This window comes from Cajanus cajan, chromosome 6 (genome assembly GCF_000230855.2).
Source record: "Cajanus cajan strain Asha chromosome 6, NIPB_CcT2T_4, whole genome shotgun sequence".
In the NCBI taxonomy this organism is placed as follows: domain Eukaryota; kingdom Viridiplantae; phylum Streptophyta; class Magnoliopsida; order Fabales; family Fabaceae; genus Cajanus; species Cajanus cajan.
In genome coordinates, this window is record NC_138522.1 from 46,214,566 (window position 1) to 46,237,585 (window position 23,020).

The following is a 23,020-nucleotide window of genomic DNA, read 5'->3' on the forward strand; positions in this document are numbered from 1 at the left end:
CCACTGTTAGATCAGTTACTTATTGAATGGAAGATCAGATATTTTAGCATTTTTACTAATTTAATACTTTATCGAAATAAACAAGCTCAACCTAATTATGTTTTTCCCTTTGCCTGAATGTTCCCACAATTATAAGACTAACCCTCAAGTCATTCTAATTCTAATTAAGTTCAAGTGCTTAGCTGTAATTAATCTGAACTCCTAATAAAACACAAAATTTGCTTGCGATTACAATCCACCCACCATTGTCTGGTAATTAAAATTTAAGAATTTCACTATAGGTAAACCTTCAAAAGTTTACATACTTTGAACGCTTCGGTCACACATTCCCTCATTGCATAATAACTATCATCCTAAGTTAAATAATAATACAAAAATAAAAATAATAATTCTATAAAAATTAAGTTTATTATTAATTTTCTTTACTGAAAATAATGCAATACAATTTTTTCTAAACACTATTATTTTAAGGATATAAATGATAAAATTAAAAAATAAAATAATGATTAATCTTATTTTAAAAATTTAAAATAACACTTGATTTAAGATTTTTTCTCTATATACTTATTATGAATTGGAGATGGTAATATACATGCTTTGAACTCTGCTTTCATGAGCAAAACGTTACACCTTCATTCCATAATAAGTATACTGTTTAAAGAAAAAATAAATCTCAAAACAAATGTCATGTTAATTTTTTAATGTATTAATTGCTTCTCTTTTATTTATACCTCTCATAATATTTATAAATTAATTATTGCATTGCAATGATTCTTGCAAAGAAAATTAATTATAGAATTACTTTTGTAAAATTTTTATCCTCTTTCATTTATTAGCTTTTTTTTTTTCTATCCAACACTTTGGGAGGAAAGGTGTACCATGTTTAAGGTTACATTTATATGAGAAATTTTCAAATTCTAGAGAATTTAAAGTTCTTAAGAGTTAAATAAATGATGCACGTGCAAAATCGGCAACGTGTTAGATTCGTCTCAAAAAAACTCGAGAACTGATTCTGGCACATTCACAGGAAGTTCAATCTCTTTCTAAATTAAATCCGTCGCTATTTACAAGTTACAGCAAAATTTGGAACGAAAGATAATACAGATAGCACAAATGGGAAACGTGAGAGATCTAATACACAAGACAGGGATGGGGAAAAAAGAATTCAATCTTTCATTATGATACGGGCTGGATATCCGGGACGTCATCAAGAATGAAAGGTCCAAGCTTACCAGTCCTGAATAGAGTAAGGAACTTTTTGGATACCATTAACCGTGCTTCTGAAGCCTTGTGAGGTATCTTCAATGCCTTCTGTAGTGCACTAAATTGCAGGTCAATAAGGTTTTCTAAGTCACTTTCATCTTCTACGTTCCCATTGAATTCTGTTAGAGTTGAGTAGAGTGCACGTTGAACTTCCATTACAAGATCCTATCATAGAATAAGAATAATTGAAAGTCAAGAAAGACTAAAAATGTGAGAAATGTAGATAAGTTCCATCACCACAAACTGCAAGGTCTCCATTTTAGAAACTTCGTTTAATAAAACCTTTCTTGGTAACTTTAGACGCAAGACAAAGTAGAACTAAAGAACGGAGACAGAAGGTCTATCCAAAAACAAATCAAATAATGTGTGCTTGCAGACAAAATCAAGAACATATTAATCTAGTGTGTCATCTTATTTAACAAAACTGCAGCCGTTTGTAGTAACCACGGTTTTTTTGCTACTTCTATAGGCTTCTAAGTGTTTTTCAAATAGATGGAATGAAACCATATGGATCATCTAAAGCCAAAAGATTCCCAATGAAATGGGTTTAAAACAATTGTCAAAATTTCCAGCATCTTTTTCCATTACGCATAGAAGAATAACTACAGAAAAATGTTCCTTGTTACCTCAACATAGACCAAATCAGATCTGTTTGGCGGATTTCTTCTCTTTGGCTTAAGATTTTTCAGACTATATTCGTGATTTTCCTCAGCTTCATATTCAATCCCGTCTATTCTTCTATTATTTAGGTACTTCCAATGAAGCGGAGTCCCCCGGGTATCCAAAACTGCCAATAAGTATTGAGCAATACGCTCCTCACCCACTACTGAATCTTTCACAGATCCTATCAATGCAACAACCAAGTTTACATGACAAAATATACCAGGACAAAAGCTACAAAAGTACAAATATCATGTTCAGAAACCCAATAGATGGAGATGCCCCACCTAGATCCCTTTAAAGGTAAGTTACATGCCCCATACTCAAAAAGGAGCTCATGAGAAAATGAGATATTCAGTTGCCAAACCAATCTGGGAAAATCAATTAATAATGGTGTAAGATGTAGGATAAAATGCCCACCTCAATAGAGTTTCATTGTCCAAGAGTGACCTTAATTAATGCCTAATTACATTCAGGAATCACGTGTATGAAGTTATAAAATGCTTTTCCTTTGCATAAAGGCAAAGTAATATCCACACTAGAAACCAGCCCTGTTCTTATGTTACCATGAAAATAATTTAGAACCTAAATAGTACTAAATTATAGAAGAAATGAAATTCAGTATTACTTTTATATTAATTTTTTTGTGTAGATAAGGCGGCACCCGTGCAAAAAAGACATCAACTAGAATATATCACCTTCCTCCTATTACTTTTTCCAACAAAAAAAAAAAGGGAAATAAAGAACAAGAAAAACTGGTTTTCTAATGTGCAAGTAAATTAAACAGAAATAATACAAAAAATAGGACCACAACTACAAGAGTTCAGCAAATATTACAAACAACTTCTATATCCTGGAAGTTTATGTTATGTTCCCTAATGTAGGACCTAGACACAGGACGCAGAAGAATCCTTCTTGCCACCTATATTGCTTTGGGAGAAGCAGACTAGTCCTCGACAGATCCCATTCTAAGACAAACTAAATTTAGAGAACAATTGATTACCTTTGTTGAATACTGACTGTCTTTCTAAAGACTCCTAATAACAAAGGAAAAGAGATAATGATGGATAGAATCTCGACTGCTAATAACAGGCAATGTGTCTGTAAGAAAAACATAGGAACACTAAGAGAACACAAATAATGAATAATATTAGAGAAACTACAAAATATTATGTAAGAATTTCAACATTTTCATTGTTAAAACTTTGGGGTAAAAAAAAGTTGGCTCACCAAGACTTCAGTAAGAAGTCTCATTCATCTGCTATGTATAGAAATAAGAAACACAGATTAAAAGCTCATATCCTTCATAACAACACTTTTATTGCATAACTCTATAAAGTAATCCATTTTCAGACTTTTACAATAACAAATTAGCTTGTAGATACATGGGAAACTGAGAGGAAGAAAAAATCTAAATAAAGCATCTATTCAAATTCACGTACATAATTCACATTCCACAGAAGGATCTAAATAGGCTTTCAATGAATCCACAGGAATCAAACATATGGAGATGAAACAAATGTAATTTGCGTACTTATTTTTAGTTAACAAAGCCATGCATTGACAATACTAAATGTCAAAAAATATTTAGGATATATCATTTTAAAAGATCTAGTACCTGCCAGTGCCAGTTTTAACCCTGTCTCTATGTCTGAGATACTTGGAACCAGAACCCCTGGGGTATCTAGGACATATATGCTTGGTTTATGTGCTATCTGAAACATCAGGTCAAAGTCAGAGTTTAACTATGGGAACCATCAGCTCAAAATAGAAACACGTGACAGACCAAAAATAGTTAAAACAAAATGCAGGATAAGTATAGAATGAGCACTGTTTTCTTTCTACCTTCTCTTTTGCAAATAATTTTTCATTTATATGCCAGACAATAAATATTCAATCAATTACTACAACTTTTCCTGATTATGAATGGACTAGAATATAATCTCTGAAGCACATCCTAATGAAACAAAATAAAAACTGTTTCCAAGGCAGTTAGCAGGTTTGCAATACTTTTCAGAAAGGGTAAGCAGAATGAGGCACAATTCACTTTCAAATATGTAGTACATGCGAGTATACTAAGAAGGTATGATTTTTCGAAGTATAAAATTCAGTTCACTGAAAAGACACGTATAAAGACAAAAACAGATGCAAGACATGTTGAAATCAGGTGTCTAGTACACCTAGCAACAAGGAGATAACAAACCATCACAAACTCTATAAGCCTGAGACGTGAATAAAATTTAATTTTAAATGACCAAGTAAAATAACAAAATTTAAGATAGACATTTCCCGAAGAAAAAAGCCCATGAGGCCATGCACAAACCCAAACCTCTTACTAGTTTGTTTGTAAGACTAAGGTAAAATCACAAGCTAACTTATAAAGACTTAAAAAGTTCCACCAAACACACGCAATGTGGGACTTAACATTTGAAATAGCCAACATGGCTTCACAACACAAGACTTATTTCATATGAAGTTAATACTAATGTTCGTTAGCTAGCAACGTGCTACACTTATAAAGCTCAAGCCAATCGCATACAATTTTGATTATTTAGGCATGGGTACAAAGAAATAAAAAGCCGAGACAAACAAAAGCACTAGACCTTGAATCCTGCAATGTCTTGCGTAACACCAGGTAACGGGCCCACAGTAGCACGCTTCTTCTTCTCCTGCACTATCAAGCACCACCACATCAATTCAACAACAACCAAAAAAAGGCTAGCAATTCATTAAAATGGCGAATTCACGAAAGTCTTACCAGGAAACCTAGACTGCGCAATTTGATGAATGGAGTTAATCAACGCAGACTTGCCAACGTTGGGAACACCAACCACCATGACAAGCAAAGTAGGTTCCCTGCTAATGACTTCCTTCAGCTTGAACTCCACCAGCTCCAGAAGCTTCTTCACGGAACTCTTGCTGTGCGCGTTTATCGGAATACAATCTTGCTTGCACGTCTCGAAATAATGCGTCCATTTCTGCAACAACAACATGCGGAATGAATACACGAATAGATAAACGACGATAAAGGTGGTGATGATGATAGGCAGCGATTGTACATGCATGATGTTAGGGTTGGCAAGGTCTTTCTTGTTGAGCGCGACGACGCGTCGTTTGGCGGAGAGATGCGGCTGGAGATCGGGGTTGGCGGAGGAGAGGGGAATGCGAGCGTCGCGGACTTCGATGACGAGGTCGGAGAGCTTGAGGCGGTGGCGGATGGCGCGTGCGGCGGCGGCCATGTGGCCGGGGAACCAGTTGATGGCTCCTCCGCCGGCGTTGAACGCCATGTCTCCCAGACCTAACCCTTTCTTCACCAATCCCTTCAACCCTCTCATTTCTAAATTTTCTTTCAACGCTACGTGTCCGCTACTTCACTTCAACTTCAACAATTTTACTTGTCCAAGCCCAATACTGTTTTTTTTTTTTTTAAGCATCATGGATACATGCAAATAACATGGCCCACTGGTTGCTTTATGAAACATCGGTGTTGGGCCTTTAAAAACTCAAAAATATATATACAGATGTATTACTTTTATTCAGACAGATATATTAGCCTTTAATTCATGTATTGTTACTGCTGTTAGAATTTAAATGGTTGCGAATAAATTTTAGTACCGTTAAAAGATATATTACTGTTAATTTTTATAAATAAATAAAAAATAGGAGGCTACTTCAATTTTTTTAAACAACTCATTTTTTACATTCTTAATTCACTAAATTCCTAATTTCGTTGATTTGTTTTTATTCAATAGGTTCAAACCAAAATTCACTCGATATAAATATATGGTTTAATTTGACGTCAAATTATTAATAATCTATAGGTTCATAATTTTTTTACTTTAAATAAATTATAAATAACATAATTATAAATTAATAAACAAGTTATCAATAAAATATAATAATTTAAAATTTTTAGTGGGACTCATTAGAAACAATTTTGAAAAGTTATTACTATTATATAGATTTTGTGTTTAAAGCTATTTGTTAGAAAAAGTAAAAAAAACAAAAATAAATTATATATATATATATAAGTATGTTCCATTAGAAGCAATAAAATAAATTGTTACCATTGTAGATGTTTTTAGAGATTATGTACGTTGGATACTTAAAAAACATTATTCTTAAGCAAGAAACCAACTTTGATGGATTAATACATGTTGTGATCATTTAATAATTTTGTAGTTTCTTTATTGATTATGTAAAGTCTCTTGCATAATATAATCAATTATTAAAATAAAATTCCCTTTTCTCATCCAAATAAATAAATAAATAAAACTTATAATATTGAGGGTACAAGTTGATCTTCTTTAGATGCACCGTACACACATTGTAAGAGTAAGTTGACCTGCAATTTGGGAACCAAATTCAATGCGAATCTTATTGACATTGTGCCCATTATGGCAAATGATTTTAAGGTCATGCAACATTCCATATTATAGTTATAGGGGTATCCTAAAATAAAGTCTCCATGATGGTTACGAAGGACACCCCCACACAGAACATAAGTGTGAGCATCTTTTTTTTTTGTTTTGGACAAGCCAATGGATAACACGATTACTCTCATCACCATCAACTTGTGTTTTCCAGCTTGCAACTCTCTCACAAGATGTTCAATCAACTCAAGGAGTAATATATTTTTCCATGCTATGAATAGACCACCCATCCACCAAGTAATTGCATGTTCCTGAAAACAAAATTGTTGGATACCTATCATCTAATTATTCGTAAAAATAAGGTTTAATTCCTTGTTTTTATATTTTTTATAAATATGTCTATAAATTATATAAAAAATGTAAGTCTTTAATCTTTTTAAATTTTTGTATTCAGATTCATGAAGCTAATGGTCTGTTTATAAACATTAACTTATGTTTAATGACGTCCTAATTAAAAAAAATAGGGGGGAAAATAGAAACCTTTGTTAAAAAAATTTATAAAAGATTTTATATGAACATTTTTTGTGTTAGAATATTTTTATTTTGAAAGGAAGGGAATAATATTTTTTAAGAATAATTACATATAAAATAAAAATAAAAATAAAAAAAGTTAAACCCCCCTTTAAGTAATCAAAAATAGATTGTCTCATGGTTTGGTGGATTGGATTGGACCAAACCAAGTTAAGCTAAACTCTTTTTTTTGAAACCTGAAAAAATGTAATCAGTAGTTGGATTATGAAAAAAGTTGAACCAAAGTTATCAAACTTATTTTATTTGATACTTTTTTATATAAAAATATAAATTTATACAAAATATAAATTAAAATGAGTTAATTTATCAAGCTGAACAAGGTAAAATAATCGTAATTTGTATGAAAATCAGCTTTATTTACTTTTCAAATTTTTATTTGTTTAGTTAGCGACTTATTAACTACTAAAAACACAAATTCATTCTTAAATGTCCATTAATCTTATATAATTTGTTATATATATATAACTGGTCACTACACACTACACAATATAATAGCACCATACAGAAATAACAAGTATATATATATAAAAGTCGTCCAGAATATATATATACCAGATCTAAATCTGTGTCTACAACAAAGTACATAAATACAGCTCAAATTAGCCAAGCTAGTGGCCAAAACATCAAAACGACAACAAAATAAAACTTCATCTGCCAGCTGCAGACCTGCCTCACTCACCAACCTAACCCTGCTCTGCTCCATACAACGTATGATCATCGCAGTCCAAAAACATGGAAACAACAAAGGGTAAGCTAATGAAAAGAATTCAGCATACATATATATATCATACATGAATGGTAAACAGCTACAACTATCAACACATCATCAGCATACAACTCATCAGCTATACAGCATAAACACCAATAAAACACACAATGCGTCGTCACGCATATCAGCTCGGAGATCTCCTACAACAGCTCAGTCTTACGGCCTACAACAGCTCAGCCTTACGGCCTACAACTAGGGATGGCAAATATACCCGTACCCGTGGGTAATACCCGAACCCGTCCCGACTTTGACGGGGAATACCCGGTTTGACCGGGTACGGGTACGGGTACGGGTAAAACCCGATATATTGAATCGGGTACGGGTACGGGTACGGGTATGTACTTACCCGCCCCGTACCCGTACCCGTACCCGTCCCCGTTCTCATTTTTAATTTAATATTCACTTTTAATTTAATTATATTAAAAAAATTTAATATTTTTTTTATGTATGATTATTTATTATAATGTGAGATAAAAAATAACCTAATTATAATTATAATATAATAAAAAAAAATAATTTAAAAATATTATTTTTAAAAAGAAAATAAAAAATAAAAAAATTGACGGGTACGGGTACGGGTACGGGTATACCCGATACCCGACGGGGATGGGGATGGGGATGAAAATCCATACCCGACGGGTATGGGGACGGGGATGGGGATGAGTTTTACTTGCGGGGACGGGGACTGGTATCATGAAACCCGTACCCGCCCCGCCCTGTTGCCATCCCTACCTACAACAGCTCAGCCTTACGGCCTACAATAGTTCAGCCTTACGGCCTACAACACAGCTTACAGCAATAACAACTTACAGCACGACTAAACTGCTTACAGCACAACATTATCGTCTTACAGCACAGCTAAACAACTTACAGCACAACAATATTATAATTCAGCATGAATACATTCATTAATAACAGCTCAACTCAGCATAGAACAACTTATAAGGAAACAACATATATGCGCCCGACGCACTCATGGTCGCGCTCGGCGTGACACAACCAGAGAGTACCAAGGAGCTAGCACGCCCGGCGCAACTCCTATTGCGCCCGGCTTGAGGGGAGGCAGAGACCTCACAAGGTCTCATAAGCCCGGCGTGCTCACCTCACGCTCGGCGCAAGAAAGCAGAGACCTCCTCAGGGTCTCACGCCCGGCGTAATATAAATTGTGTAACGACCCGGCTAGTCACTACACACGGCATCGTACACTAGAAACTCCAGACAGATAGAACAAGTATATAAATATAGGATCTAGAATATATAAATATACAAAGTTCTGGTATGACTAGGGTTAAAGTGCACCAAAGAAAATTACAACCAAATGCTACTATCCCAAGTAGCTACAAGCAAAATATCCACACAAGCAAAACAGCTCCAAGGTCCGCCGGAGATTCATCCCAAGACGCCCACCTATTCCTGTTCTGCTCCCATACATAGTATGATCATCGCAGTCCAACAACATGGAAAACAGCAAAGGGTAAGCTAGTATACTTTAAAAATCAACCTATAATTAAATGCATAGTAATATGATTAAGTCCGTCGTCATATTTAATAGCACATTTGCACAGCTCATACTATTCAGCAATATCAGCACCGCGATGCGGCTACATCGACACTGCTTAGCAGCAGTAACAGCAACAACAACAGCAACAGCACCACCTCAAGTGGTTATAATGGCCCCTCAATTAGGCACATATCAGCACCAGCTAGCAGTTATTACAGCACCACGTATGTGGCAAACAACAGCACCGACTTAACGGCTACAGCACCACACCATTCAGCATAGTACAGCATGGCATATTACAACACAGCACAACATTTCAACACATCATACAACTCAGCTTGGCTCAACATCATTAATCAATATTAGTCAGCATAAATCAGCATATTAAAAAAAAAACATATCCAAAACAACCTTCAACTTATCATAATCACTCATTGTAAAACGATAACCATTACTAATTATAGAATATCTGGAGTCATAATACTCCTATCATGTTCATCCTTATATCATATTAATGATAAGAAAATTTCCTACAACTCTCAGGAAGACCCCAAATCCTAATTCCTTCATCTACCATGTGAAAAATTTTAAAAATCGAAACAGCTATAACTAATGCTGATAGCTTGACCCCTCTTCACTAAAACGGCCATATCTGGAGTTCTAAAACTCCTTTTTGAGTGATTCCAGCGCCATTGGAAAGCTAACATCCAAGGCTACAACTTTCATGAAGACTACAAAGTCCAATTTTGAAAGTACAAAGGCGCTCAGCGCCTCCAAAGCGCTCAGCGCTTTGCCTCCAGAGATTCTCCTCTAGCTCTCTGCCTCTAAAGCGCTCAGCGGTTTAAAACGGCTCAGCCGTTTGGCTCCAGGGGGCTCTCTGCCCCCAAAGCGCTCAGCGCCTTAAAACGGCTCAGCCGTTTGGTTCCAGGGGCTCTCTGCCCCCAAAGCGCTCAGCGCCTTTAAACGGCTCAGCTGTTTGCGACAGCGAACACAATCCCTCCACCATTTTTGAACAACAATCCTGCAGATCTTAACAGAAAATTAACATGCAAATGGATCAAAATGTCACATTTTCATCAAGGAGTTCAAAGATACCAGCTTTATATGCATGCAACCACAAATCAGAGAAAATCAAACTTTGGATTCAAGACCACAAAACCCCCAAAGTTTCAGCAGCTCAGCCAATAAAATCACTCATTTTCAACCACCAAAGAGTTCGTAGAACTCGTTTCAACCCCAGAAAAACCAAATGACTAGTTTCCCTTACCTCAAAATGAAGATCGCAACTTCCGGGAATGAGAAAAGGAGAAGAAGGGGAAAAGCTCCACGAAGAAGAAAGTGACCCACGCCTCAGTTAGTCCTCAACACCCGAAACAACACCTTGAATTCACACCCCAAGGAGAAAGATTAGTGAAGTGAGGAGGGAGGAGTAAGGAGAGTAAGGGTGAAGGGAAATGGAGAGTGAGTGGGAGAGGGGGGTGTCGGGGAGAGAAAAAAAATGAATAGGGGAAGTAGGGTCTCACAAATTGCGCCCGGCGCCACCTCTGGCAGAGACTCCCAAGGAGTCTCCACGCCCGACGCCAAACCAGAACCCCAAAAAATATGTCACTCACTGATATCACACCCAGCGCTATCTCACCACGCCCGGCGTAGGCCATCCAGAGGCTCACATTCTCAAGCTCGTCCGACGCACACATCCTTGCGCCCAGCGGCTTGCCAAAATGGAGCCCTCTGGTGGTCACACGCCCGGCGCGAAGAACTGCGCCCAAAGTGATACCCAGCAACAACCCTCAAACTTTCGAAAATCTCTTCAAAACCTGCAAAATCAACCAGAAAACCAACATGCAATCCATCCAAAAGTTCACATTCATCAAGTATCACGAAAAACACCTCATTTTCAGCATGCAACCAACAAACAAGCAAAACCCCAAATTTTCACCCTAACCCCGAAAAACCCGAAAACGAATTTCTTCAATCTCAGCCTGAATTAATCATCAAACCATCAACCCACAAATGAGTTTGTGAACTCATTTTCAACAAAACACAGCCAAAAACTAGCTTCCCTTACCTCGGTGTAAGGAATCCGAGCTCCGGGACGAAGAAGACAATGAAGAAGGAGAAGAAAAGGGAAAGATGAGAAGCTTGAGAAGTCTCCACACGGCTCCGGAAGAACAACCACCTACTCAGCACCTAAGAATCAACTCAGCCACCACAAGAGGGAAAGAAATCAACAAGGAGGGTAGTGAGGAGTGAATGAAAGTGAGAGTGAAGAGAGAAAGAAAAGAAAAAAGGGATCTCACAATATACATGCATTATTGACTTATTGTATAGATCCATGCATGCTTGAGAATATGAACAAGTGTTACTAAAAGTAAAATATCATCGGATTCCTCTTAAATAACTATTAGATGCAACTAACTTTATTTTTTTAAGAACGCATTTTGATTTTTTTAATTCAATTAAAAGATAGTTATATAAAAACATCAAGATAAAGTATAACTAAAAAATTTAATGTCTAAAAACACTCCAAATATTTAAATTTATGCGACAAAATTTAATGTTTTATCAAAATATTTATGCTTTATATATCTTTGTTAATTTAAAAGTTCCACTAAAAAACCATTGTTCAAATAATTATAATATAAGTTTTTATAAATTAAAAATAAATATGTATTCTAAACTTTTTCAAATTTCATTGGCCATATTTAAATGAGTTAGAAATTCTGAATTGTATTAACAATTAAAATTAAAATTTCCAAAACATTAGACTGCAAATTATTTTTTTCTTCAAATTTTAGTTTATTGAATGTCAAGCGTATTCATTATACTTTTATAATAAAACCTGATTGCGTCTAAATATGAATGCATTTTAATTTGTATAATTTCTAATCAATTATCTTCCTATATAATTTTACTATGATTTTGCCATTTAAATAAGAGTTACGTGACAACACCGCAAGATTATTATTATTTTTTTAAATGTGTCTCTTTAAAAAAATATTTTTAATTAATAAAACTACATAATTATTATAGTAATTAATGTAAATTATCACGAATATATACTTTGATTAAAACAATCGAATAAATCTTATATGAGTTTTAATTTTATATAATATAGTAATCAACTCATTAAATTTTATAGATTTTGTTATTGCCAAGTGATCAAAATAATCAGTAAAAAAATATCAATTTTAACGATCGACCAGTTTCTCAGTGGATTCAAATTGAATACCAGCATATCCATAGTAAAGCATACCCTAAAACACGAACATCATTTTTGGGGCTTATAACTATCAAACCTACCACAACTACGCAATTACAACTAAATAAGAAAAATATTACCTATAATAATGTTTTGAAGTAATCATGCATCTAACTGAACATGATATTTAGTTCAATGGATATTGCAAGACATTCAAGGATGACAATGAGTCTTTCAAGATCCAACCCTATTTTAAAAGTTAACCAAACTTTTCCTCTATACGCAAATGGCTATTATTAACCAATCTTGTCATGCTATTGATCCGCTATCTTTTATTCATTCGTCTTTATTTTTAAAATATGCATCAGAGTTTAATTTATGTATATAAAAAAAAAAATGAGTTCATTTTTTATGCAAATAATTTTAAATTATCAACTAGTTAAAATTTATGACATAATTAGTATAAAAATTTAACAAATCACAGCGTAAATAAATATAGAGACAATTTATGCTATATATTCGGTGTTAGAAGTTTTTGTTTAAAATCAAGATGCAAGTATTCAATATGATATATATAAGAATATTCATTTACAAACAAGCTATATTAAATGGTGGAGTAATTTGCGTGCGAGGTAAGGGAGAAAACTCAGAAAAAGCTTTTCTATCCCAAACTAATTTGTCGAGGCAAATGCTGAAATGCACACAAGAGTGGAAAGGAATATTCAAATTTCAGTATATTTTATGATGAGTTAAACTTATTTATTACGGTATGATGATTGTGCATAGACAGTGTTTAACAATGATATATATACAGTAGCTCGTAAATTAAAAAAAAAAAAACATATTAATCGTTATTTAGAGTTAAAAATATGAGAAAATAGTTTGTATGGTAAAGATCTTTTACAATTTTTTTTAATCATGTAATTGTTATGAAGTAATGTTATTGGTATAAAGTATATCAACCGACTTGTAAATAATTAATTCTTGTCGAAAACTTAACTAATCATTTTTAGTGTGAAATCTCTCTTTCAACCATGTTTTTTCATATATAATATTTAAACGTAATATATTGCTTAAGGAGACTAAGTCTAACACTACTTGATTAATAACTTGTTTGTAAAAAAATTTTACACCTGTCACTCAAGTAGAAATTGTCATATATAATAAGTTTGTTTATGTTTACAATAATTATCTTAAAAAACACATTAATTAATTGTGATCATTTTTCTGAGTCACTATATTATTGATATGAAATATATTAAACTTATCGATGATTAGTTTTTGTTAAATAACTTACTTGACCACCTTTAAGGATGTCTTTATTTTTAATCATTTTTAATCCAGAAGGCTTAACTTGAAATCTTATCTAGGAAATTTGAGTCTATTTTCACTTAATATTTTCCGTTTGATTACAAGATATATTTTTCATACTATTTTTTAACTGTTTATAATATATATTATCTAACAATAATACACTTTATATATCAAAATTCAAATGATTTAAAACTTTTTAAATATGTTATTTAACAATAATTATTGACATGTATTTTGAATATCATTTTATATATTAAAATAAAGTAATATAATAAACTATCAAATAATTTTAATATAATATGAATTTTATATACTTGATCTAGCGAGTAATACCATTAGATCATTTTAATTCCTAAACTATAAAAAAATATTGAATATAAATTAATGAATCATTATCCATATAAAAAGATCTACGAGGATGACAACATTGATAACTTTAATTAAAAATTTTAATCTAAATTATTTATTTTAGTCTTGAGATTGTTTTAATTGTTCTCATATTAATATTGATAACTTTATTTTCTCTTATATCAGTTCAATTTACTTAAAAATAATAATAAATTTATTCATGAAAAGTAAATGGAAAAAAAATATTACAACTGAAAATTTGGAATATTATAAATACACTTCTAGAAAAGATTTAAAAAATGTTGAAAATGAGGGTTTTGTTTTTCTTTTACATAAGAGAAGTTCTAATAACATTCTTTAGTTAAATTTTATTTGAAATTAAATTAAAATTCACAAATAAATTTTATTAAATAAGAAATGAGATTTATAATTTTTTTTAAAGTTTTTAATAAATTTTAACAAGTAATAAACAGTGTGGTCGAAAGAATAAGTTGTAAAGTTTCAATAAAAAAAATAGTTATTGAGTATATTATTAACATGCCTTAGTTGATGGGTATAAGAATAAAATATTACAACTATTTCAAATTAATAATTAGATCAAATAAATTAAAATCATAAATTTGTTTTACCAATTTAACCCGAAAACACATACACATGTAAAGATTTTTATTTTATTTCCATATATACACGCACAAATTTTGACCTGATTTCGGGTATTTGCAATCAGAAGTTCTGCATCGCTGGATGTGTTGACTGAGTATGCAAAACGGACGGAGTATAATCGCTTCGTGGACCCAAAACGTGCCCTACCCATTTGAATTCAAAATAAAATGTAACGTTACGATTCCGTAGCTGAGGTTCGGAGCCCGAAGCTAACCCCACTCTCTCTCTGTTATCCGAACCAAAGCAAAAACCAGACCTCATTTCTAAGTTCTAACTCTGGAAAACCACTGCTCCTCTACTCTCTCACTTTCCTGGGTTTCTTTTTGAGCCCTTTGCAGAACACCCAAAAAGAAAAAGATCATTTTTTTGGGGTTCTCTTCCCTGGTTTTTCAACTTAGGTATGTGCTTTTGGTTTCTTGAACAAAAATGCCATCTTGGGTCATGCCTTTTATGTGATCATTTTTGTTTTTTCACTCTCATTTCTTAATTTCTTAACTACCCTACAGGAACCAAATTTTGGGGTTCTTTTTTTTTATTAATCATGGAAGATTGCTCGAGAAATAGGACTCGTGATTTTAACATGGCTTCAAGAAAAGCTGAGGAGACTGGTCAGTTTGTGTTTTCCTTGGTCACTCTTGCCAGGGTTTACTTTTTGTGTTCCAAGATGTGTGCTTGTTGTTATGCTGGGTGATGATCATGATTATTAATGATGAAGTTTTTATTTTTTTTAAGAAAAAAGAATTACTATTCCATTTCCCTGTGCTATTGATTTGTCTGATAGAATGTTACAATGATTTGTGCAGCTTGGAGACGTTATGAGGCAACTCAATGGCTAGAAAGCCAAGTGGGTCCTCTTGGTATATCCAACCAGCCTACCGAGAGAGAACTTATTTCTTGCTTGAGAAATGGTCGGATTCTTTGCAATGCCATTAACAAGATTCATCCAGGAGCAGTGGCTAAAGTATTGCATCACAATCCCCTATCTGATTTGTGTTTACTTATATACACACACACATGCGCGTGCGTGTTTGATATTTTTTTGTATCAAACTGGATCCACATTGGAGAGAAGCTAACATTTGTTGCTTTGGCGTAGTTTGTTACCTTTGGCTTGGCTTTTAATGTTAACTGACATATACGACGTAAAAGCAAACAACACTGAATTGAATGTTCAATTATATGTAGTCACTGTAATCAGAGAGAATTTTTTGACTAATAACAGGTTCAAATTGGGAAGTTTGAGTTTGGGGTTTTATTGTCTCTCTTTCTCACCACAAGTGCTTATGACGTTTTTTGATGATGGTTTTACAAGGTTGTGGAAAATCAAGTGGCTTCAGAATCACTTACATGGGATTCACAGCCTTTGCCTGCCTATCAGTATTTTGAAAATGTACGCAATTTTCTGGTTGCAATGGAAGAATTAAAGCTTCCGGCTTTTGAAGCTTCTGATCTTGAAAGGGTATGTTCTTTAATAGCTTTCACATTTTCCACATGCTCATCCAAATGCCTTACCTGCAGTGCTTGTTTTGTACCATTGGTGTAATCTAAAGAGAAAGAAAAGAAGTATTTGCAATAGTAAATTTGTATAATGCTCACGCCTTTGATTATAGATGAGTAGGTGAGAACAAGTATGTTGGTTATTTATTTTCAGGATACACTAGAGATGGGATCCGCAGCAAAAGTGGTCAACTGCATTTTGACGCTTAAATCGTTTCAAGAGTTGAAGCAGATGAACAATCAGAATAGATCCAGCAAACATTTAAGATCTCCTTTGTCTATGCATTCAATCAGTAGAATGCATTCAAGAGCTGCAGCTGCATTTCCTTCTGATTCTTGTAGGCACTTGGATTTGTCTGCCACATTGGAAAAAATGCCTCCCGTTGAGAATAATTTTCCAAAACGAGAAGGTTTAATTCCTTAATCTTGTTAATATATTTGTATGATCTGATTAACATCTTTGAGTTGATGGCTAGCTGCACAGGATAATCTAAACTACCAGAGTTTGCCAGTTGAGGAAAAGTAGTTTGGAATGAATGGTCTTAATATGGTCTTTCTAAATTTTTGCTCTAATAATAATTTATCCATATTGTAAGATTTGTTTGAAAAGGAAATGAATGTATGATTGGAGTTCTTTTAAGCTTAAACTCCATGAACAAAAGGCTTGATTGTTTTTTCTACTCATGTAAGATTTTTTAGCTAATTTACTTCACATCCTTGAGTTAAAACCTCGTAAAACTCCAACATATTGTTATTCATCATTAGAAAAAAAAAATGCTATTCTACTTGATGACAAATAGAACACACACATATATTGCATGAGCAGTCAATTTTTATTAGTTTATCAATTTAGACTTTGATAAACTGTCCCAGTATTCTCAACAGCATTTGGATAATTTTATTTTTCTTTCTATTACCTTTATTGGATGCAGCAGAAATTGTGGAATTACTTGTCAAGCAACTGGTTGACCGTATGTTTGATGCCAAAGAAAATATTGATGGAAACATTATTGCTTCTCTTCGTGATGAACACTTGGCAGCAGTAAGTTGTAATCATATAAATGAACAAGTTTAATTAAAATTATGGTCTGCTAACAGTGCCTAAATAACAATTTTTAATGAATGAAAAGTATTTAATGAAATTATATCTTTTAACACCTGAAAAATCTAAAGGGTTTCACCTTTTCATTTAATGTTTTCTATTTTTGAATCCTTGGCCGGAGCACTGGTTGTCATTTGCCTTAAAATTAATATCTTAAATAATAAATACATTGATTGGCCGTCAAGTGTTTGTATCTCCCTTCTAAATTTTTTGTCTTTACTGCAGGATCCAATAAAAGTATTTAATCAAATAATAGCATGTTGTAATGGGGAACAGCCTCCTACAAGTTTCCATGAGGTTAGTTTGAGTATATAAGATGTATGCTAATTCTTAACGAGTCATATTATTTTGTAACATTCTTGCTGCAAATTATGTGGGATTAAGATAAAAATTTGTAAACAATCATACTTGGTTTCTTAAACCCAAGAACCAGTAATATTGTGGTCTGAATGAATTTATCCCCCACCTGTAGCTGCCATTGTTATAGCCAACCTGCCAGCCATATGAAAGGAGGATGAAAATATGCTTTTATATTTACACAAGCTTATCGGTTTATTTCATTATTTCTTTTTCTTGCTAGCTTGCTTATTCTATTATGATGAACCTCTTGAAGATTTTGAACAGGATGATTTCATGTATTATTGTCAATATTTTCTTTCTTTGTCGCTTAAGCTTTTGCTATGATATTTAATAAAAAGACCTTTTGACCTAACATGGTTGCTATTTTTTCCAAAGGATTTTATTAAAGAAAAGGGTAGCTTACCACCTCATATCGCTTCCACATCTACTCAATCAGATGCTTTATCTGCTCCTGACAGTTCTAAGGTAGCTTTGTTTTTTCTGTAATAAGTTTTCATACTAGAATAGTTAATAATGATGGTTAAAACATTGAGAATTTCAATAAAATGAATAATTTTGTTCCAATAAAGGAATTAAAATGATTATCTTAGTTTGAAATGTTAATGTGCTTTCCCCAATATTTCCCCATTTGAAAACTTTGTTTACTTTTACCACATTTAGATCATTAATATTATTTAGAACTTGATATGATTTATCTCAAATTTTAATTTTAATTTTCCCAATTTACATTTTATACAGCGTTGCCAAGCTTGCCCAGGAAAGTGCAAGTGCAATCAGGTGCATCTTTTAGACATGCAGGAAAAGGATCTTCTGGTAGGCATTTGTGCTGTTTGTTTGCACTTAACCTTTGCATTAAAGTTGTTTTAATTAGAAATTAGAAGCTATGAGTTGAGAAGGGGGTAAAACAGTTCAACCAATAGAAGAAAAGATTTTCACAAAATACTGTGTACTTCACTACATTTATATGGTCATTTTTCCCTCAATGGAACTTCAATTTATTTCTATTGCATATAGTTGGTTATGTTCAATCATAATTTACTTTCTGGAATTCTTCACAAGCAGCACAATAGATATGCAATAAACAAGAGTAATATTTGATGGAATAAAGTTGCTGTAATGATTCAGGAAATATGAAGAGAATTATTTCCTTTTAATGCCAGGCCATAGAAATCTGGTTATTTCTTTATTCTGTTCCAAGTAAAACCCAAAGGGTAGTATTGAGTTAATTCTGTTACCAAAGTATATATATTTTGGTAAAATGCATATCACAGCTTGCAACAGAGGTCTACTGCATTTATTAAGATAAAGTTTTTTTAAAATTGTGTTTTCTTTTCAGGATCTCAAGGCTTTGAAGTTGAAAATTAAGAAAGAGTTTGAAGAGATGCAGTCACAGTTTCAAGGATTTTTTAATGATATTGGTATAAATAAGAATAACCATTAATTTTGCCAGTTTCTTGTTTTTTAACAACATTGTTGGCAAAATAAGATATAGTTGTTTTTCTTTACTTTGAATGATTGTACCACATCACTTTTTAAGAGGATTTCATGTTGTTTAAGTTAACAAGACAATGATCAATTAATAAGATAATGATCAAATTAAAGAAATATATTGATATTTTAAAAGATGAATTTCTTCCGTGTACCTGTTTATTTAAAATGACATTTGTGTTGCTTTATGAACTCAGGAAGTCAAATACAGGAGATGTCAACTAAAGCTCTTGGATATCACAGAGTAGTAGAAGAGAATAGGAGACTATACAACATGGTCCAAGATTTGAAAGGTTGATGTACTTTTAGTTTTTCTTATGTTTAATTTATAGGGTCACTTTCTTTTGTGTATTCTTGACCTTAAGTTAATTTTGCACTCAGGTAATATTCGAGTTTACTGCAGAATTAGACCCTCATTCCGGGCCGAATCCAAGAATATTGTTGATTTCATTGGGGAAGACGGTTCTCTATTCATTTTAGATCCAACAAAAACACTAAAAGATGGAAGGAAACTTTTTCAGTTTAATCGAGTTTTTGGTCCAACAGCCGGCCAAGGTAGAGTTCAACAAGCTAACAGTCTAAATTTGTGCACCAATTCAATTACCTTTTTCTTTGCTGAAATTTACTGTTTTGTACTCAGATGAGGTTTATAAGGATACTCAACCATTAATTAGGTCCGTGATGGATGGATACAATGTTTGTATTTTTGCTTATGGTCAAACTGGATCTGGGAAGACTTACACCATGGTAAGATACTTAAAATGATTATGCTTTGGTTTCACCATGGATGCTTTATTGAAATTGATATTAAAAGAAGATAAAGCAAGATGAAAATTGCATTTCAGTTAGGAAAGATATTATTATTTCGCTATTATCTTGACCATTGGCAAGAACCAACAATGACTGTTTATAATATTAGAAACTGAAAGCCGGTTTGTTTCCATCTAATAACTCTTGCTGCAGAGTGGTCCTTCGGGTGGAACATATAAGGATATGGGAATCAATTATCTGGCTCTTAATGATCTATTTCAAATGTCTAATGAAAGGAATGAGATTATGAAGTATGACATTTATGTTCAAATGGTTGAGATTTACAATGAACAAGTTAGAGACCTACTTGGAGAGGACAAAACAGACAACAAATATCCTTTTCATTTTCATTATTTCGTAGGGTTAGAAGCATTTTTGCTGTTCTAAAGGGATAAGGAAGATAAACTTTATTTCTAGTTTGTTGATCTTACTATTTGCTTGTAATTTGCCTCCTTAACTAACCTCAAATTAGAGATCCGGAGCTGCAATGATGACGGGATGAGCCTTCCTGATGCCAGATTGCGTTCAGTGAAGTCTACAACTGATGTTATGACTCTAATGAAACTTGGTGAGGTTAATCGTGCTGTCAGTTCAACTGCAATGAACAATAGGAGTAGTCGTTCCCACAGGTGAATTTTTGCTTTTCAGGGGTCCTGGTAATTGCATTTTCCTATATGAAGTAGTTGAGTTTATTTTAGTCACTGATAAGGCTGCTCATGTCTCAGTGTACTTACGGTGCATGTTCATGGCAAAGATACATCTGGGAACTCCATTCGCAGTTGCCTACACTTAGTAGACCTAGCTGGAAGTGAACGAGTAGACAAGTCTGAAGTTACAGGGGAAAGACTAAAGGAAGCACAATTTATTAACAAGTCTCTTTCGTGTTTGGGAGATGTGATCACTGCCCTGGCTCAAAAGAATTCTCACATTCCTTACAGGAACAGCAAACTCACACTTCTTTTGCAGGACTCCTTAGGTATACGTTAAGTTCCTATCACTTTCATTCTCTCTTCGAGCTTTTCTCTATTGTAGAATTCCAATTCTGATATTTTAAGGCTGAGATTATGTCAACTAAAAGCTTTGGAGATTTTTTACCATATGACAATACGATGTTAATAAATGTGTTTTCTGTCGGAAATTTTTGCATTAGGTGGACATGCTAAAACATTGATGTTTGCTCATGTGAGTCCGGAAGCAGATTCATTTGGTGAAACAGTGAGTACTCTAAAGTTTGCTCAGCGGGTTTCCACTGTGGAACTGGGGGCAGCCCGAATGAACAAAGAAAGCAGTGAGGTTATGCAACTTAAAGAGCAGGTTAGAATCTCTAATTAAACCCACATTTGGTTACTTCCATTACTGCTAGCACGACTTAACTTTTCTTAAGCTTGAGAATTGGACAGTCCCTTGTATCATAGTTATATGTAATAATTTAAGTGTAGAGAGCCATGCTAAACTCAAATGAAGTTGAAGTGATCCAGTTTTCCGCTATCTTTTATGATTGTTAGGTTGAGAACCTTAAGATTGCATTGGCAAACAAGGAAGCTCAGAGAGCAATGTTCAACAGAATTAAAGAACCACACACTCCATTAGAGAAACCAACACTGGTGTCCGAGAAAACTCCATTGCGCCCTCGAAGACTTAGCATTGAGAACTGCAGTGGTGCAAAGACTGACAAATCTGTGAATCGTGAGGATAGAACTGGAGCCAAATCACCACCTTTGTTACCACGTTCAAGAAGATTAAGTTTGGAAGGTTCAAAAACTACCAAGAAAGATGGTCTACTACCAAAAGTACCAGATTATACAATAAGCAAAGGGTTACAGTACGAGCCGGTATCTCTGCAGAAATATCGCCCAATGCAAGATACAGAGTGTGTCTCGAAACTAAACGGCCAGCTCAGCAGTGGCAATTCCAGGTCAGAGTTGCAAGCCAAAACTCCTCGAAGTCCTACAAGCATTTCCTATCAAAGGAGATCGATAAAAGTAAATAGTGGGATGCAAGTTTATCCTCTTAAACTGCCTCAAACACCTGAACGACCAGTGATGGATGGAAATGATTCACATGGCACTAAGGTGGCGGGTAGCACAAATGGAAAAGGATCCCAGATAAGAAGATCGTTGAGAACAATTGGGAAACTCATCAATGGTCCTGACAAGAGGTGAGTTTTAACCTTTAATTATTATTCCCTGTTTGGATAAACCACTCCTCAAGAGTTAAGAGTACTTGTAGAAGAAGAAAAGAAGGTAAAATGGATTAAACTATTCCAAATGCTAAAATCATCTTATGCATCTCAGTTATTGGAGAAGTGAAATGATAAATCTTCTATGCATAAGTTGAATTTAGTTTATGGAGAAGTTAATTTATTTTACTATCTTATTTTCTTCTCACATATAATCTGGAGATGTTTATCTAAACAAAACCTTATTATTGTTTTAGGCTTCATTGTGATTGTGATGCAGTGTTTTACACAATCTTCCACTATGAAATAATACAGGAGCCAACAAATTAAGGTTGAAGTCAAATCACCCATCAAGGGAACTGGCCATACAAATCCTGTAAAATCACCAATTTCGGCCGTTGAAAAGTCAAAAAGGAGACAATCTTTAACAGGGATTCAAGCACCACTGCCAAACTCACGTAGATCTTCACTTGGAGGAAAGCCAGTAGTAGCATGTAAGTTAAAGCTGTAGAACTGCCATTTCCTATTTTTCTCAAGTGATATGAAAGATAGAAATATCCATGATACTGTTATTCAATATATTAAGTCCACGATTTTGTGTTATATCTGAAGATGACAAGGACACAAATGCTAGAACTCCTCCTTCCAATTCAGACACCAAGACTGCAACACGTTGGCTATAGATCAGTGCCAGTGGTGCTTTTACTCGAAGCACGCCAACATTGTTGACTTAGTTTAGGACAAATGCTTCACTTTGGTAGAAGATTTTTGGTTTTTGGATCAAGATACATTGTACAAAGATGGCCTTCAAAGTATTGTAGATACTAGAATTTTTACATTTCAATGAGGCTGTCTTTTCCAAAGGGGCATTCTTGTAATTAAAAAGTTTGAAGTTCTTGCA

The 23,020-nt window shown here is 33.7% G+C and overlaps 2 protein-coding genes across 3 annotated transcripts; one reads left to right on the top strand and one right to left on the bottom strand.

The window, feature by feature from the left end:
* Positions 1 to 1,020: 1,020 nt before the first annotated feature.
* Positions 1,021 to 5,279, bottom strand: LOC109797507 (P-loop containing nucleoside triphosphate hydrolases superfamily protein). The gene is made up of 6 exons (XM_020357563.3): positions 4,983 to 5,279; positions 4,682 to 4,901; positions 4,527 to 4,597; positions 3,542 to 3,638; positions 1,890 to 2,107; positions 1,021 to 1,428 (listed from the first exon to the last, which is right to left on the bottom strand). The coding sequence occupies exons 1-6, from the start codon at positions 5,256 to 5,258 to the stop codon at positions 1,177 to 1,179; spliced, it is 1,134 nt and encodes a 377-aa protein (XP_020213152.1). The 5' UTR covers positions 5,259 to 5,279; the 3' UTR covers positions 1,021 to 1,176.
* Positions 5,280 to 14,890: 9,611 nt separating this feature from the next.
* Positions 14,891 to 23,020, top strand: LOC109795654 (P-loop nucleoside triphosphate hydrolases superfamily protein with CH (Calponin Homology) domain-containing protein). 2 transcript variants are annotated; one of them, XM_083077229.1, is made up of 20 exons: positions 14,891 to 15,082; positions 15,191 to 15,292; positions 15,488 to 15,645; positions 15,996 to 16,142; positions 16,335 to 16,590; positions 17,113 to 17,222; positions 17,508 to 17,579; positions 18,018 to 18,107; positions 18,381 to 18,455; positions 18,979 to 19,060; positions 19,328 to 19,423; positions 19,512 to 19,685; positions 19,771 to 19,877; positions 20,094 to 20,269; positions 20,405 to 20,569; positions 20,666 to 20,916; positions 21,091 to 21,254; positions 21,446 to 22,098; positions 22,435 to 22,613; positions 22,732 to 23,020. In XM_083077229.1, exons 2-20 carry the CDS (start codon positions 15,226 to 15,228, stop codon positions 22,800 to 22,802), a joined length of 3,093 nt encoding a protein of 1,030 aa, XP_082933355.1. In that variant the 5' UTR covers positions 14,891 to 15,082; positions 15,191 to 15,225; the 3' UTR covers positions 22,803 to 23,020. The 2 variants fall into 2 exon arrangements, with proteins under 2 accessions (XP_082933355.1, XP_082933356.1); XM_083077230.1 differs by having other exon boundaries at positions 17,116 to 17,222.

Bases quoted from the DNA above. Each gene is read 5' to 3' on its own strand.
- LOC109797507 (XM_020357563.3), bottom strand. From the start codon at position 5,258: ATGAGAGGGTTGAAGGGATTGGTGAAGAAAGGGTTAGGTCTGGGAGAC. The intron at 2,108-3,541 runs GTACTAGATCTT...TTGCATTGATAG, and splicing joins GTTAAAACTGGCACTGGCAG to GATCTGTGAAAGATTCAGTA. The intron at 1,429-1,889 runs GTAACAAGGAAC...ATTCTATGATAG, and splicing joins CTGATTTGGTCTATGTTGAG to GATCTTGTAATGGAAGTTCA.
- LOC109795654 (XM_083077229.1), top strand. From the start codon at position 15,226: ATGGAAGATTGCTCGAGAAATAGGACTCGTGATTTTAACATGGCTTCA. The intron at 16,591-17,112 runs GTTTAATTCCTT...TATTGGATGCAG, and splicing joins TAATTTTCCAAAACGAGAAG to CAGAAATTGTGGAATTACTT. The intron at 18,456-18,978 runs GTAGGCATTTGT...TTTTCTTTTCAG, and splicing joins TGCAGGAAAAGGATCTTCTG to GATCTCAAGGCTTTGAAGTT.